The 13,541-nt window shown below is 40.4% G+C and overlaps 1 protein-coding gene across 3 annotated transcripts in view; it reads left to right on the forward strand.

The window, feature by feature from the left end:
• Positions 1-13,541, forward strand: part of TGFBRAP1 (transforming growth factor beta receptor associated protein 1) — a 66,888-nt gene that overhangs the window by 22,018 nt on the left and 31,329 nt on the right. For all 3 annotated transcript variants that reach the window (XR_006280426.1, XM_038385004.2, XM_038384995.2), the window contains exon 4: positions 797-951. Coding sequence is in view for 2 of the 3 variants with exons in the window: in XM_038385004.2 (XP_038240932.1) it covers positions 797-951 (155 nt within the window). In the remaining variant the exon portion in view is untranslated. The remainder of the gene's footprint in view (positions 1-796; positions 952-13,541) is intronic.

Here is a 13,541-nt window from a genome sequence, read left to right on the forward strand (position 1 = left end):
AAAAGCTGACAAATGCAGATAGTGAAAAATTGAAAATACCGATGTTTTTTGTTTAGTAAACATAGGTCATATCCATAAAAATAATGCCAAAAAATACTTTAGAAGTGATTTCAAGATGGCTTTCCTTTAGCTATGGATTTAGTTTCATATCTACATGGAATATAATATAGCTTTGTATATTATGGTAGAACTGTGCTAAGTTGCACTGGAATTTGTTTTCAAGCCTACAGTTCACTAAAGCATGAATCATCTAAGCAGTACCAGCATAGGCAATGTTGCTGTCCCTGTGAGCCAATGGAAGGCAAAACACTGACCACTCTCAGAACTCAGTAATATATCAGCAATCGGCTATATGTTACTCTAGGTCTGGTTTTAAGAGCTTGGTCACAGAACAAGGTGGCACTTGTGTTGAGAGTATGATGATTCTGGTTTTGGTTCTTCCCTGACAAATATGCAAATACAGGTTTGCAGGCTGGGGTGCACCTTTTTCCCCCACTGTTTCATGATATACTAAGATGTACAGAAAACTTTCTGTACATGAACACACATTAATGCCTGTGAAAACTAAGAAAAATTGCTAGTTTGAGTGGACTTAAAATTTATTTTTATAGTTTTTTAAGGACAAACTTAAAGATATTAATTGCAAAGATGAGCTTCAGAACTTGAAAACAAAGACAACTAAATTTTTATACCATTTGTTATTCTATAGCAATGTTAACGTTTAATGAAGTCTCTAGAAATCAGTTTGTACTGTTCAAAATGCCAATTGCCAATTTTTTTTGTCTTCTCTACTCAGGAAAGGTAATTGTAGCTACCAATAAAGGTGTGTACATCTTGGTGCCGTTACCTTTAGAAAGACAGATTCAGGATCTTCTAAGCAGCCACAGAGTGGAAGAAGCCCTAATCTTAGCAAAGGCAGCCCGAAGGAACATTCCAAAAGAGAAATTTCAGGTTTGTCCTACCTTGAACATATGTGAAAATATGTGGAATCTGGTCCAGTGGCAAAGAAGTAACTGAAGAGTGAGAGCTCTCTAGGGAGAAATCAAATATCTCCTATTCCTTGGGTCTGAGGAGATGGGTATGCTGCTGCGTTGACTCCGGGTTGGAAGTGATGATGAGTTGGCAGTGCTGAGTACTGCTGCGTGGATGTCTTCTCTCTCTACAGTTTCTCAAAGGTGTTAATGGCATAATTAAAAGATGGTGCATGTTCTATCATGCTAGTAAAGAAATCATGTGCTATAGAAGTTTGAGTAGCAGTCGTGTTAGTCTGTATTCGCAAAAAAGAAAAGGCGTACTTGTGGCACCTTAGAGACTAACAAATTTATTTGAGCATAAGCTTTCGTGAGCTACAGCTCACTTCATCATCCGATGAAGTGAGCTGTAGCTCACGAAAGCTTATGCTCAAATAAATTTGTTAGTCTCTAAGGTGCCACAAGTACGCCTTTTCTTTTTTGCTATACAAGTGAGATGGTGAGAGAATAGATAGAAAAGCTAATGAAGGGTTGTGCTTTTTATCTAGGCTCTCCTTGTGCAGGGGAGGTTGCCTCATCATGGTAAAATCATCTCACTTTTTCAGTGTTGTGATTTCTTTGAAATCATGGTCTATAGAGCATATAATTAAAAATACAAACCCCAAACTTGAGAATAAGTAAAGAACCACATGGGCAAATTTTTGTAAAGTATCTGTCCAACTATTTATTTAACACATTTTTAAGATTACAGAACAAGACATTTTGGTTTTAAGGAGAAAAAACAATTGTTTGTGTGGATGTGGATCAGTTTCTTTTGCAATCTTTGTTTTTAGTTTATGAAATCTTATCAGTTGGGTAACATTTTCTAAATTTTAAGACATTCAGAAGGGACCATTGTGGTGATCTAGTCTGACTGCTACATAAAACAGGCTATAGGACTTGCCTGGATTATGTTCTGCTTCAAGTCTAATAGTTGTGATTGGATTAGAACATATCTCTTTAGAAGAACATCCTTTCTAGATTAAAAAAATTCCAGTGATGGAGAATTCACCGCAACCCTTGATAAGTTATTCCATTGTTAATTACCCTCACTATTAAAAATAAACAAAAAATGCACCTTTTTCTAGTCTGAATTTTTGTCTAGCTCCAAGTTTCCATCTAAGGGTCTCAATGCTTTATGAATATGAATGCCTCACAAACATTCAAAAAGGGCCAATACAAGGATGTTTCATGCCCTAGGCGAAACTTCCAACGTGCGCCTGCCCACCCCTTCCCTCCCCCCAGCTCTGCGGCAGCTGGGCCCCTCTCCCTTGGCCCGGGGAGCTGCGTGTGGCAACTCCCTGCCCCAGCTCACCTCTGCCCTGCCTTCTCCCCGAGCACACCGCCGCTTCTTCCGCCTCCCAGGCTTATGGCGCCAATCAGCAGTTTGACGCGCAAGCCTGGGAGGGAGAGAAGCAGAGCAGGGCGGCATGCTCAGGGGAGGAGGCGGAGCAGAGGTGAGCTGGGGCAGGGAGCGGTTCTCCTGTGCACCCCCCCCCATTATTTGCTGCAGGCAGCCCTCCCCCGCCCCAGTTCACCTCTGCTCCACCACCTCCCCAGAGCACGCTTTTGGCCACCCCCAACTACTTGGCCCCCTAGGCGACCACCTAGTTCGCCTAGTGGTTGCACCAGCCCTGCATTGCAAAGTAGGCTTTATGCCCATTCCATAGATGCAGGGTGGATGGAAAACTAAAGCAAAAGTGACTTAACCACGTGAGGTGATGGCAGTCAGGAATAGAACCCATAACACTTGACTCAGACACCTGTCGTAACCCCTGACAAATACAATCTTAGTTACACACATGTATATGTGTGATTTAGTTATTTATGGATGCGTTTTTAAAAAGTGAAATTCAGTGCTGACTTAAGAGAATACTAGATAATACTTAGTCCTGCCATGAGTTCAGGGGACTGGAGTAGATGACCTCTCGAGGTCCTTTCCAGTTCTATGATTCTATTATGACTATTGGCTGTCATCACAAGCATTCATGAGGCAGAATCTCAGTTGGAAACTACTTTTGTTGAGCCATTGAGATGAGTGTATCTGTTCCCTTCCTCCTACATGTGTGGGCTTCTAAGAGCAGGTCCACACTTAAAATGCTGAGCTGCAGGCTTTGGTGAAGACACTACTACACCAATGGGAGAGCTGCTTCTGTTGGTGTAGTTAATCCACTTCCATGAAAGGGCAGTAGCTGTGTTGATGGGTGAAGCCCTCCTATTGATATAGCATTATCTACACCAGGGATTAGCTCAGTATAACTGTGTTGCTCAGGGGTGTGGATTTTTCACACTCCTGAGCAATGTAGTTTATAGTGGAGATCTGTCCTCGATGACAGAGTGGAGTAAATATACTAATAAACACTTTTGTAGTGGAAGGCCAAATATACAGAGAAGTAGCATTAAGTTACCACAAATGTGATAAAAGAACATAGTTCTTAAAAAAAAAAAAAAAAAAAAAAAGCTTCAAATGCTCAAGAAATGTAATAAAATATTGATCCAATAAATGAATCTGTTCGAAATAAGATTTATTTTTATTCAAGTTAATGACATTTTTAAACTTGTAGAAATACACATTGTTCCAAAGCACCATTAATTATCTTTCTCTGACTTCCTTCTCTTTTGAGGCCGTCTTTGGTCACTATAATGACATTCAACAATGGGTTTTTCTCAATAGTTTGGGAGCATCTGTAATTCAGTGGGCAAGTTAATGATAGAAAGTCAAGGAAGGTCTTTTTGCATTTTTAAAAAAATGCACAATTATTTCAATGGTGTCACCTTCTGTAGCAAGGCAGTGGAGGAATCATTGCCCTTCCAAGTTCTCTGGTTGGTGGAAAACTGATAATACAGTGTCATTGGAAATGGGTTGAGTTTGGTAGCATTTGAAAGCCCTTTCTCCCAGGAACGTAATGGTACCAAACATGGCAAATCTCAAACAATTATGTAAATATATTCAAGAAAATGTTCAAAATCAACTTTTTTTCCAGTGTATTTTAACACAGACATATCAAATATTCAGTCCCCACAAAGTTAAATTGTGGCTTTCAACTGACAGTACTGTTAGTTAATGCTCAGAATGTGATACCTGATTAATTTTTTTAATGTTATAGATTGTTTGTTGTAAATGGAAGGAGAGCTTCAAGTTCATTTGTCATCACTGGCAAAAAAAAAAAAGCGATTCAGTGGTATTTATTTATATAAAAATAAAAATGAGGAATTTCAAAAAGGAAACTGGGTTGTTAAAAGGTTGCCGGTTCCCTGCTGTGCACTTGGTTTAGATGAAGCCCTAGAACACGAAAACAGAGTGGTGAAAGCCTTTGGGAGATTGGTGGGGTATGAAACAGCATCAGTGCTCTTCTCCCCCCACCCCCAATCCCAAACTCAACTGAATTTTGAACAAAACTTTAAGCATAGCAGAAGTAACCATGCACCATTTAAACCAGTGGTGGGCAGGCCACAGATTGCCCACCGCTGATGTAAACTCATTAGGTGCTGTTAAATGCCAGGAAGGGGCAATTTTAAAGCTACAAGATGAACTTACTCTGACTGGCAACCCATTCGCATATAACTGACTGGAACTCATTAATGTCAAGATGCAAGGCATCTTCAGTGATGAAATAGCTATAGGTTATCAGTTGAATGGCTATTTTGGATCATGACTTTGATGGAGTCTTGGATAATTCTTTAGGTTTTGAGACTTCATACATCTGTAGGCTCCAGGTAAGAACAGACTGAAGCTGTGCTCAGATGCAAAGAAGAAAGTCAGTGTGAAGGTGGTCAGAACTGTTACAGAGCTAACTGCAGACAGATCATTATTTGCTCGTGTCCTGGTTGCACCGTAATCTGTGTGGTGCTGATCTGTATGAGACTTTGGGGAAGTACAAGTTCTTCATGGTACCACAATATGTGTTCGAATGTGATGGAACAAGGGGTGATACTGTATAAAAGAGAGATGACCATGTTTTCACTAATGTATTATCGTTGATATATCACCACTGTTGCATAATTGTGATAAATCAGGTAAGGTATCATCGGAAAAATTATAGTCTGATCAGTATGATTAGCCTGTTTATATGCATGTCATTATTGTATATGAAGTTATGAAACTTTGCTGTGTATTTGTATCTCAAACCTGTTGTGTTTTTGGGTAACACTCCCAAAACAGATTTACATCAAGCCTAGCCACCCTGCTTGATGGCCTATTAAGGACAATCATCTCTTCCAGAGAGTCCTCCTGATGTCTCTTCAGGCAGCACATAGGCAATGCTTGCCTCATGTCTCAGCAAGGCACATGTGACCCAGGACTCCATGTTTTGCCATTAACTTTTCATGTATCTAAACTAAGAGTATAAATTGCAGATTGTGACATTGATTTGTCTCTTTCCTGCTCCACATCTTTGGATTATGATTTCTAACAAAGAGCTTTGAACAATGAACTGAGGACCCCAATGTTTAGGATGAACTAGAGAGACTTATTACAAACTGGCATATTTAACATCACTGCTATTATTCTGTTCTACAAACTCTGAAATGAACTGTAATTATACAATTCATTTTAACCTCTTAACTCTTTTCTATTAATAAACTTTTTGTTTTTAGTTACTAAAAGTTTGGCTGCCAGTATGGTTTTTAGGTAAGATCTGAAGTATATTTTGACCAGGGGTGTATGTGTGGTTTTTGGAAGTGGAAGAACCTAATACATGTGATTTTTGGGGTTTTAATAACCCATTTATTGCAGAAGTCTGGTTTATCTGGGTGGTGCATGAGGGGTTAGAGTGTCTGAAAGAGATTGTCTATGGCTTTATAATAACTAGTATAGTATTTTGACTTGGTGAAATCTTAGGATAGAATATACCACCAGTTTCTGGCAGTCTGACTTAAGCTTGGCACTCTTAGCTGTGTCACCTACCAGGCAGCATGATACTGGGCATATGTGCAAGACCAAAAGCAATCCTGTGCATTCTGGGCATGGTATTCCCAAGCCAGCATCTACTGACAATGTGACCCAGTGCCTTATGCAAGCAGAGGTCTTTCAGCATAGAAATCGTAGTTGGTATGGCTGAGGGATAAACTCTCAACAAACCAGAAACTTGTAACACCTGCTTGAATTTGGTTGACCACTTAATTATGAGACTACAGAGAAAATACTGGACCTATGTTGAAGTTCACCTCGTGTTTGACATGTATGCAGAAGAATCAATTAAAAATCTTACCAAAAAGAAGACTCCATAGCATTGCACCTGTCCAATACAAAATCATTGATTCCATAAACATCCCTAATGTTGCAGTGAAGAAGCTACTGTCCCATACTCGCACAAAGGATGAATCTTGCAGGAAAAATGCTCCAGCATGTAAAGAATTGAACAAATATTTTTGTTGTTGCATAGCATAATGAAGCTGCTGCCTCATGCTGCTCAGTGGAGTTTCTTTGTAGGTCCCATGAGGAGGCTGCCATTAGAATTATCTTGCATGCCATCAGTGTCACAAAGAGAAGTGCTACTAAACTCGGATTTTTTTGCACAGGACACGGATGTTCTAGTGCTCTCTGTGGGATGCTACCAAAGACTTCCAGAAGATTGTTTTTGTGCCTACTACTGGTGAACAGAATCACTGTATATCCTCAGATGCTACTATCTCTTGAACCATTAAAAGTCACTGTGCTGCCCTATTTCCACACTGTTTCAGGCCTTGACGTTACTGTAACATTAGCTGAAAAGATCAAATTATCTTACTGGAAGGCATTTAATTCGGCCTCCAAAGGGTCTTTCCAGCTCTGAATGGCTGAGACAGTCACTGGTGAGGTCATAAATGCACTGGAGACATTCATATGTGGAGTTTACCATTTGAAGACAAATATTACAACACTGGCAGATCTACGTTGGTGGATACTTTCCAAGAAGCAGACAAATCTCAATCTCAGAAGCAGGTTATCTCAAGTGCTTATATACAAATGCACAAAGCCTTGGAAACAAGCAGGGAGAACTGGAGGTCCTGGTGATGTCAAGGAATTATGACGTGATTGGAATAACAGAGACTTGGTGGGATAACTCACATGACTGGAGTACAGTCATGGATGGTTATAAACTGTTCAGGAAGGACAGGCAGGGCAGAAAAGGTGGGGGAGTAGCACTGTATGTAAGGGAGCAGTATGACTGCTCAGAGCTCCGGTACGAAACTGTGGAAAAACCTGAGTGTCTCTGGATTAAGTTTAGAAGTGTGTGCAACAAGAGTGATGTCATGGTGGGAGTCTGCTATAGACCACCGGACCAGGGGGATGAGGTGGATGAGGCTTTCTTCCGGCAACTCACGGAAGCTACTAGATCGCATGCCCTGATTCTCATGGGTGACTTTAATTTTCCTGATATCTGCTGGGAGAGCAATACAGCGGTGCATAGACAATGCAGGAAGTTTTTGGAAAGCGTAGGGGACAATTTCCTGGTGCAAGTGCTAGGGGAGCCAACTAGGGGGAGCGTTTTTCTTGACCTGCTGCTCACAAACCGGGTAGAATTAGTGGGGGAAGCAAAAGTGGATGGGAATCTGGGAGGCAGTGACCATGAGTTGGTTGAGTTCAGGATCCTGACGCAGGGAAGAAAGGTAAGCAGCAGGATACGGACCCTGGACTTCAGGAAAGCAGACTTTGACTCCCTCAGGGAACAGATGGCCAGGATCCCCTGGGGGACTAACATGAAAGGGAAGGGAGTCCAGGAGAGCTGGCTGTATTTCAAGGAATCCCTGTTGAGGTTACAGGGACAAACCATCCCGATGAGTCGAAAGAATAGTAAATATGGCAGGCGACCAGCTTGGCTTAATGGTGAAATCTTAGCGGATCTTAAACATAAAAAAGAAGCTTACAAGAAGTGGAAGGTTGGACATATGACCAGGGAAGAGTATAAAAATATTGCTCGGGCATGTAGGAAAGATATCAGGAGGGCCAAATCGCACCTGGAGCTGCAGCTAGCAAGAGATGTCAAGAGTAACAAGAAGGGTTTCTTCAGGTATGTTGGCAACAAGAAGAAAACCAAGGAAAGTGTGGGCCCCTTACTGAATGAGGGAGGCAAGCTAGTGACAGAGGATGTGGAAAAAGCTAATGTACTCAATGCTTTTTTTGCCTCTGTTTTCACTAACAAGGTCAGCTCCCAGACTGCTGTGCTGGGCATCACAAAATGGGGAAGAGATGGCCAGCCCTCTGTAGAGATAGAGGTGGTTAGGGACTATTTAGAAAAGCTGGACGTGCACAAGTCCATGGGGCCGGACGAATTGCATCCGAGAGTGCTGAGGGAATTGGCGGCTGTGATTGCAGAGCCCTTGGCCATTATCTTTGAAAACTCGTGGCGAACGGGGGAAGTCCCGGATGACTGGAAAAAGGCTAATGTAGTGCCCATCTTTAAAAAAGGGAAGAAGGAGGATCCTGGGAACTACAGGCCGGTCAGCCTCACCTCAGTCCCTGGAAAAATCATGGAGCAGGTCCTCAAAGAATCAATCCTGAAGCACTTAGAGGAGAGGAAAGTGATCAGGAACAGTCAGCATGGATTCACCAAGGGAAGGTCATGCCTGACTAATCTAATCGCCTTTTATGATGAGATTACTTGTTCTGTGGATGAAGGGAAAGCAGTGGATGTATTGTTTCTTGACTTTAGCAAAGCTTTTGACACGGTCTCCCACAGCATTCTTGTCAGCAAGTTAAGGAAGTATGGGCCGGATGAATGCACTATAAGGTGGGTAGAAAGCTGGCTAGATTGTCGGGCTCAACGGGTAGTGATCAATGGCTCCATGTCTAGTTGGCAGCCGGTGTCAAGTGGAGTGCCCCAGGGGTCGGTCCTGGGGCCCGTTTTGTTCAATATCTTCATAAATGATCTGGAGGATGGTGTGGATTGCACTCTCAGCAAATTTGCGGATGATACTAAACTGGGAGGAGTGGTAGATACGCTGGAGGGGAGGGATAGGATACAGAAGGACCTAGACAAATTGGAAGATTGGGCCAAAAGAAATCTAATGAGGTTCAATAAGGATAAGTGCAGGGTCCTGCACTTAGGATGGAAGAATCCAATGCACCGCTACAGACTAGGGACCGAATGGCTCGGCAGCAGTTCTGCGGAAAAGGACCTAGGGGTGACAGTGGACGAGAAGCTGGATATGAGTCAGCAGTGTGCCCTTGTTGCCAAGAAGGCCAATGGCATTTTGGGATGTATAAGTAGGGGCATAGCGAGCAGATCGAGGGACGTGATCGTTCCCCTCTATTCGACACTGGTGAGGCCTCATCTGGAGTACTGTGTCCAGTTTTGGGCCCCACACTACAAGAAGGATGTGGATAAATTGGAAAGAGTACAGCGAAGGGCAACAAAAATGATTAGGGGTCTAGAGCACATGACTTATGAGGAGAGGCTGAGGGAGCTGGGATTGTTTAGTCTGCAGAAGAGAAGAATGAGGGGGGATTTGATAGCTGCTTTCAACTACCTGAAAGGGGGTTTCAAAGAGGATGGCTCTAGACTGTTCTCAATGGTAGCAGATGACAGAACGAGGAGTAATGGTCTCAAGTTGCAATGGGGGAGGTTTAGATTGGATATTAGGAAAAACTTTTTCACTAAGAGGGTGGTGAAACACTGGAATGCGTTACCTAGGGAGGTGGTAGAATCTCCTTCCTTAGAGGTTTTTAAGGACAGGCTTGACAAAGCCCTGGCTAGGATGATTTAACTGGGACTTGGTCCTGCTTTGAGCAGGGGGTTGGACTAGATGACCTTCTGGGGTCCCTTCCAACCCTGATATTCTATGATTCTATGATTCTGCATAGCAATCACCAGAACCAATATCCACTTCCATGCTGTAACAATGTATAGAATTTTGCCTCAAGAATGACTTCACGAAAATTTTTGCCTACTCACTCACTGATCTGATTTTACTAATCAACCACTCCTTTAATCCACAAATTCAGATTTCTAGCTTTAGTGTTACTCCTAAATTCTAATGTCAAATGTTTTCCTTTATTTGAATGTTTTTCCAAGCTTTCATTTAATTTTTTAGGCTCGTTATCTTTATAGTTCTTAGTCTTCTGAAAAGACTAAAAGGGCTTCTGTTTACAAGTCTGAAGACAAGCTTGATACATTGTCTTAATGCTTTTAATATGAGTAAAGCCTACTATCCAGAAGGAAAAACTTCTCTTCAGAACTGATTTCTTAGGAAGACATACATGGTGATATGGGGCTGGGATAACAGAAGTGTGGTTTCTCACCTATTTGCGAGGTTATTTAAGCATCATTTAAAAAAAAATTATAAACAAGCAAGGTGCGATGAAATTTTAGAAGAAGGGGATTCTCAAAGGGCTTCTTTCTAAATAGATACAAGCACTCACTTTTCCAGGAAGAACATATCCCGACAAAGTCTAAAGATGAAATTAAAAATTAGTTGAAAACACTGATAGGTAAACAGGGAGTCAGTCTGTAAAGTTTCCATCCTCATTCAGTAACATCAAAATAAAGTTAAAATGGAAGGTAAGTCATCCTGGAGCAGCTGACTTCTACAGTCTAGTTTTCTGAAAATGTTATCAAAGAGCTGATGTTTGGAAGCAGCATCAACCTTGCAGTCTTTGACTGTGGCGATGACAGATAATCAAAGTACCTGTTTAGTTTTCTTTCCCAGCAGGGTCTCTTGTTCTAATCTTTAGTAAAATTCAGTTTAAAAGGAGTATTTTCTTCATCCCTTTATAAAACTTTTTACTAGAAATATTACCAAATCTTGCACCAGGTGTATTTTCTCCTCTTCCTTAGAATACCCAGCACTTGCTTTCTTGGCGCGTTTGATTCCCCCCCCCCCGCCCCCCCAGCATTTTGATCTTCCCTTCCATTCTTTGAACTTTAAGAATGCAAACTGCAAATCCTTTTTTCTTTCCAAAGTGGTTTGTCCAACAATTTGTCTTAGCCTTGCTGTCCATTTCTACCTTTCTCTCTCAAGAAAGAGGCTAATTTAATGTAGGTCATTTTATGATGGCAGAGATCAAGGGAATCTGTTAGTAATGCCTGCCTGCCTGCCATTGTGCTTGGACAAAGAAGAGGCAGACAAAACCACTTGTTTCAAGGCCTGCATGTAGGAGCTGGCACCCTCTGTTTAAAATGCTTTTCCTCTTTGTGGGCATCTTTTCTGTGTTGATTATTTATCAATGATAGCCGTATAGCTCAAAGACTGCATCTAAGCAAGTCTTGGGACACAAGTAACTGTTTCTATCATTGTTGAGATCAGGCTCTGTCCCTTGATATAAATGTGTCGCCCAGTTTAAAAAAAAAAAAAAATCTAGCAAATTGCACTTTATACATGACTCTGAACATGTTTTGCTGGAACACTCAAATGCAAGCTTTGTTTTGGGAAAGCTTCTGGTGCACATTTCTTTGCCTGAATAATTCTTCATTCTTTGTACAATATAATTTTACCAAACATTAAAATCGCCTGTAGATTTATAAATATGAAATGGAGCTTAAATGGTCATTTTTCCTGGAAGTTAGTAACTTATTTGAAAATATACGGACTTAGCAGAGGTTGGGAAACACATTCTACTCTGTAGCGGTTATTTTGATTCTGTAGGACCGGTGAATTGTTGTTCAAACAGTTGCAAGTACAGCAGCCTGTTCTTACTATTCTGCACTGCCCTCTGGCTATTTTGTTTGACCTATTTAAAGTATGTCTATTTTAAATATCTAGTTTTTCACCTCCATTTTTATTTAATCTTAGTAAACTTGTCCATGTCAGTTGTAGTTGCGAAGAGCAGCTATTTTTCCTTATATGAACCTAAAGGAACAATGTGGAATATTCTTATAAGGTCCTTACAAAGTACATCCACAAAACAAAGAAGGTAGGGGAAAAGAAGCATGTGGGGTAACTTATTTTGTAACAGGTTGTATTTTGACGCCTCTCCAAAAAAACAAACTATAATATGCAGTTTTCAGCAGCCGGAAAACAACCAGACGATAGAGTGCTGCTGCTTGCTTTTTATATTTTTCCAGACATAAATGCAGAGCCAATAGTGTTAAACTAGCTGGCAAAAAAAACTGTTAAATTAACATTTATATTACAATGGCTTCTTCAGATGATATGAATACATTTATTTTTTTTTTGGTTGGTGTTGATCTTCAGTGGTACCACTAGTCAATTGATAACCTTCATTGTGCCTTGATATTCCAAGATTTATATTATGGTTCATATATGCCCTCAGTTCTAGGGACACCTGAAATACAGCACTATGGAGAGGCTCAATGGCATGGTGGAAAAATGACTTCTGAAACGGAGTCGTCTTGCCTTTCTTAGTCACTGTTAATGTACAGTCCTTTGTGTTTGTTGTAAATGGTCTTACAGAATGAATAAACCCTCCCGTTTACTGGGTTCACTGAGTGCATGAGCCTTGGCAAGTCAGTCAACTATTCCGTTATGACCAAGGTGGATAAAAATTGATCTTAAAAGTTTTTTAATATAAATTAAATACATTTTTCTTAAAATTGAACTTGAAATTGTTAGCCTGTATTAAGGCCTAAATTTACTATAATCTATTAAAATCATATAAATAAAAATATGCTGCATAAATGAGCCCTCCTCAAATTTTAATGAATTAAAGGCTGCTGCTTTTTTAGTCATGCAGAATCTGGGGGAAAATATCTTAACTTCTTAGGTCAACTCAAGCTTTATATATGTCACAATGTCTTGAATTTCATTAAATATATATAGTCTGTCTTGGCTTTTTTGCAGATATAGGAACTTTCTGTTGTGCAAAAAAGCTGTGGCCTTAAATTACTTTTGGTTTAACTTTTTCTAGCAGGTGTGTAGAGATAATTTCTTTTGGACTAGTTAGCTCAAAGTTGAGACATAATTTGGAAGAGGAAAACAAGCTTTCTTACTTTTTCAACTCCCAATCTAAGAAAAAAAACAGGTTGGGGAGAAAGTGAGATCTGCTAGTTCTCAAAAAGGACATGGGGCCAGATTTTCAAAGGGTTTAAGCATCTACAGATTCAGGCAGGTGTCCAGTAGGATTTTCAAACCTCCTTAGCAGGTTAGATGCTTAACTCCCATTGCTTTCAATGGCAGTTGGGCACCTTGCCCTGCTTGGGCCCTTTAGAGAATCCCATTAGGCACCTGTCTGCATCTTTAGGCACTTGAATACCTTTGAAAATCTGGCCCACAGTGACCAGAAACAAATAATCAATTCACTATCTACAGCCTTTGCTTAATAAAGCTGGGTTAAACTAAAATTTGATACTTTATGTATCTAGCAACATGCTTTTTATACATTTTAACTGAATTCTAGTTTGCGTTCAAATGTAGCTTGACACAAATTGAGAGTAAAAAAATTACTTAGTAAATAAGAAATGCATCGTCCACCATTGTATATCATAAATGTAAAAATTAAGAATTTGAATACGTGTGTTAAGCATATAACTGTTTAAATGTATAGGGATAGAATACCCTCTCAGATAGCAAAAAAAAATACCAAATTTGGTTGCAAATCAACTGTTAATGGTTATATCAACCAATGAGAGTGAAGCTGTGTTTAAGAAATAA

Source organism: Dermochelys coriacea, chromosome 1, assembly GCF_009764565.3.
Source record: "Dermochelys coriacea isolate rDerCor1 chromosome 1, rDerCor1.pri.v4, whole genome shotgun sequence".
Classification (NCBI taxonomy): Eukaryota; Metazoa; Chordata; order Testudines; family Dermochelyidae; genus Dermochelys; species Dermochelys coriacea.